Below are 4895 nucleotides of genomic sequence, written 5' to 3' on the forward strand. Positions count from 1 at the left end.
CGTAGTCTCTGTTGCGAATGTGGGCTTCTCATCGAGCCGAATCCCGCCAATATGTGTGTAGGATGTCTACGTACTCATGTTGATATTACAGAGGGTATCCCTAAACAAGCGACTATACAATTTTGCAAGGGTTGTGAGAGGTATGATTTTTAAAAAGATTTCAAATGTTGGTGTTACCTGTATTAATTCGATTAAGTTAATGTTGTATGTTCATGTAACAGGTATCTTCAGCCACCTTCCGAATGGATTCACGCTGCTCTGGAATCTAGGGAACTTTTGTCACTGTGCTTGAAAAAATTAAAGGGATTGAACCGTGTAAAATTAGTAGACGCTGGTTTTATATGGACAGAGCCACATTCTAAAAGATTGAAAGTAAGTTCTACATAGATGACAAGCAAAGTTGCTGGAGTTGCGTGTGACACTGAAATTACAAATAGATTTAAAACTTGATAGATTAATATTTGCAATATTAGATGAAAATCGGCTGATGAGATTAAGGAATTTATCCATCATATTGAATTTTGTTTTATTCACTTTTTTCTTTATAAAAATTATTGTTATAAAAATGTAATTTTTATAAAATGTTTTATTATTTATATACAACAAATTGTTTTTTTTCTAAGGAAAAACGTTTTCTGTATATATATTCATGATTTTTTAAATAAAAACGCAATTAAAGCAATTAAAACACTCAATAAATTATTATATATTACATTAAAATGTGCCTAATATTTAAATTTACAGTCTTTTAATTTTATTAGTTTATATGCGGTTTTTCAATTAATTTTTCGTTTAAATTGTTCATAATTAAAAACATATTGCTTAATTTATTAAAAAAAAGTTTTCTGAAAACTTATTTTCAGAAATATAAATTATATCAATATGTATGTTAGTTAAATATATCGAAGGAATATTAAAAAGATTAAGATGAAGAAAAAAGTGGAATGTATATTTATGTCTCACTGTCCTTGTAAATATTAATTATAGTAATTATTGTCTACATTAATTAACTTAATTTTAAATGTTACATTTTATTTCCATTTTGTATCATATGTCATATTTCTTTTAGGTAAAACTAACTGTTCATGCAGAAGTAATTGGTGGAACAGTCCTGGAACAAGTATTTGTAGTCGAATACATCGTGAATCATCAAATGTGCGAAGATTGTCACCGTACGGAAGCTAAAGATTACTGGCGTGCATGCGTAAGTTTTCATGGTGCAAAGAGAATCTAAAAGAAATTCAAATATGTCGAACAATATTATACACAATTATATGGCTTTTTTATTTCATATTGTATTTCATATTATTTTATAGGTGCAAGTCCGGCAGAGAGCAACAAATAAGAAAACTTTTTATTACTTAGAGCAATTGATATTGAAACATAAAGCACATGAGCACACACTGGGCATAAAACCTATTCATGGTAAATATTGCATTTTACGGAATTTTTTTATATTATACTATTGATATTTTTTTGATATTATATTATTGATTTTTCAACCGGTATGCTATAAAAAGTTTCCAAGTGTACCGTAAAAATTTTGGATTAAGTGAATAACAAACATAAAATGTTCTAACTTTACAGAGGGTTTGGACTTTTACTATGCAAACGAAGCTGCAGCTAGAAAAATGGTTGATTTTTTAATGACGGTCATGCCATGCCAGTATCAACATTCGAAAAGATTAATTTCACACGATTGTCACAGTAATTTATACAATTACAAGTTTACATTTTGGTAAATATACACAGCATATATTTGCGACGTATTTAGATTTTTAATGCCTTTATCGCACCATTTACAGCGTTGAAATTGTTCCGCTCTCCAAAGATAGCGTAGTTTGTCTATCACGGAAGTTGGCGCAACAATTAGGTGGCATTAATCCTATTTGTTTGGTATATCGAATTACAAATGCTGTACATCTTATAGATTTTTTATCGGGACAAAGTAAGCTATGATATAACATTAATTATTAATCTTAACGCTTATTTAATTAATGCTATCAATTATATGTTTCATTTAGTTGCTGAAGTTAGTTCGACTGTCTACTGGAGAAATAACTTCAATAGTATATGCGACCCAAAACAATTAACAGAGTACATTGTGATGGATATTGAACCAATAAAATACAAAGATAGAAAAATTTTTCCAGGACAAGGAACTATTTCTAATAAAGTAAGTTTTTTTTCTGTATAAAATATTTCGACAATATGAGAAAGATATTTAATAAAAATGTAATTCATTCAAGAGATAAAAATTTTTAATAACTAAATGTTAAATTAAATACAATGTAAAGGCTCCAACGAATAAAATTCGAATTATCAAAACGTAAAAAAAGCTGGGGAGCTAAACTTGTTGTTCGTGTTATACAAAACTAGTTTGCATATTATGTTTGCGTTCGGAGTACAAGAGTCTTAATATCTCGGTCTTTTACGAAAATTTTGAAATGTAATCGGTAGCGATAATTTAACCACATTGATGATTATCTATCTGATGTAAAAAGATCAAAACGTTTGTATGTATTTATAATTATTATTCCGCAATGAACTTATAAATATTGTATAGCACGAACAATAAGCTTGGCTCCTCTTTATGTTTCGATAATTTGAATTTTAATAACTAATTTTTAAGCACATCATCGCGGACGCATGGCTAGTGAAAGCATCTGAATTAGGGATAAACGATAATCCAACTCACACACGTACACATTTAGGCCATATACTTAAACCAGGTGATTCAGTACTTGGGTAAGTTTATGTAATTTACAATAAATTTATTGTACGTAATGTAGGAGGACTAAAAATAAATATTTGAAAATACTTGTGAACATCTGTACTACTTGTTTTTATAATAATAGGAGATTGGTCTACCATCTGTTTTTAATACAGATTCTATCTTTGTGGGAATAAAGTTATACATGTTTGAATAACAATTGCTACAGTGCTATCATATCCTTCTTTTAGCAGAGCATTCAATTTAAAGGATATTGGAAAAAAACTTTTGTTTCCCACTTTGCTCTTCAAAACTACAAATGAATCGATAATATTTAAATTAAACCAATAAATGCATTGGCTAGGAAAGATAGCCTTATTAAAAAAAATAGAGTGAGATGCAAATTTCTTCCTTCAATATCACTTATATAAGCAATTGAAAGATGTTCTATTAAAAGAATAGTACAATATTCCATTGATAATTTATTTTGAATTTATTTATTACAGCTATGCTCTGAAAGATAGTAATATTAACGACACCAATTTTGATAAACTAAATGAAGATTCAATACCTGATATCATATTGGTAAAGAAGTTTTACGGCCATAACAAGGCAGCTCGTCGCAAGGCACGAGTGTGGAAGTTGAAACACATTACTGATGAAGTAGCCAGTATGAGTACAGAAAATAAGTATGTTGAAAACCGATGTAAAGCCTACAAATGTATACTGCACATTGTCTTACAATATCAATTGCATTTTGCAGTGAATATAATGAATTCCTTGATGAGCTGGAAGAAGATCCGGAAATGAGACAGAACATCAATATATTTAGAGACGTTCAGAAGCACATTCCTGTTGACACTAGCGAAATAGACCCGAGCATTCCGCAGATTACTCTCGAGGAAATGCTGGACGATCTTGTAATCGAAGATTGAAATACCTAAAGTTTTTGAATAAAAGAGTACATAATTGTAAAAAATAATTTTGCACATATACCTGAGAAATGTACTCACGAACTTCTGTACGCATGCACATTATAGCACGTGTAAATTGATATAAATATGATATACAGAAAGATTGTTACGAAATCCCAATAGTATATTTTTATGTATCTAAAATAATAATTCAATTTATTGTCTTGCTGATATATTTTATGAATTATATATTATCAATAAAAATATAAAAAAAAAAATGAAACTAAATTGATGTGATTTTTACAGTTCTATTACATTTTAATGAAATTAAATATAGAAGTAAATAATGGCTTAATATTTGTAACTATAATTAAAGAAGGAGCATACAACCAAAACGCAAGTTATTCGTCGCGATGTTATGTATTTAAAATTATTATTACAATTTAAATTCATATTGTAATAAATATAAATAAGTTAATGAAATTAATTGTTGATCCATTAATCATTAACATCATTATTTGTTTGTGTTTAGATGATGATATTATCTTGTATTAGATGATTACAGTATTAGTTATAATGACAACACGTAACATTAAAGACTGAGTAAATTTCCGTTACATAATTTATCAAGGCGAAATATTCTTACTTACTACAAATATTAAAACAATCTGATCTCGTGATAATGATAATGTTTTTCTTATTTGTTTTGTGTTGGTCATAATGTAATATATTGATTAATTATCTATCATCTCTATCACTCTTACATATTCAATCACAAAGCTATTTGAAAGCTATTTGAGAAGAAGTGGGGAAATTATCTTAAAGATATAATAATACTGACGCTATATAACTGTTCAATAACTCTACTAATACAGTGATGCTACAGTGATCGAGTGATCGCATCAACATGCAGTTCTGCAGACTAATAGTTCTGTTTTTTGCACTTTTCTTAAAAGTTGCAAACAGCGATGTGACAAGCAAAACAAGTATGACAAACTATTAGATAAAATATTAGAATTCAAATTAAGAAACAGCACATTTTTTGTATATTTAATCTTAAAGATATATACATATATAATCTTTTAAATATACAATTTGCTGTTTATTTATATATATATATATATACAACACACACACACACACACACACACACACACACACACACACACACACACACACACACACACTATATACGTACAACGAACGAAGTAAGTTAGTAGTATAAGTAGTAAGTAGTAGTACTAGTTATTAATAACCTAAATTAGTTA

At 28.4% G+C, this 4895-nt stretch overlaps 1 protein-coding gene across 1 annotated transcript; it reads left to right on the top strand.

Moving 5' to 3' along the window:
- On the top strand, window positions 1-3904 carry LOC105625798 (60S ribosomal export protein NMD3; the record flags this gene model as incomplete). The annotated part of the gene is made up of 10 exons (XM_012207113.1): window positions 1-140; window positions 222-372; window positions 1070-1204; window positions 1317-1425; window positions 1588-1738; window positions 1806-1948; window positions 2025-2176; window positions 2633-2748; window positions 3220-3402; window positions 3477-3904. Coding segments are annotated over 10 exons (1452 nt in total), but the record flags the coding sequence as incomplete, so codon positions are not given.
- Window positions 3905-4895: the final 991 nt, after the last annotated feature.

Source organism: Atta cephalotes (genome assembly GCF_000143395.1).
Source record: "Atta cephalotes unplaced genomic scaffold scaffold00003, whole genome shotgun sequence".
In the NCBI taxonomy this organism is placed as follows: Eukaryota; Metazoa; Arthropoda; class Insecta; order Hymenoptera; family Formicidae; genus Atta; species Atta cephalotes.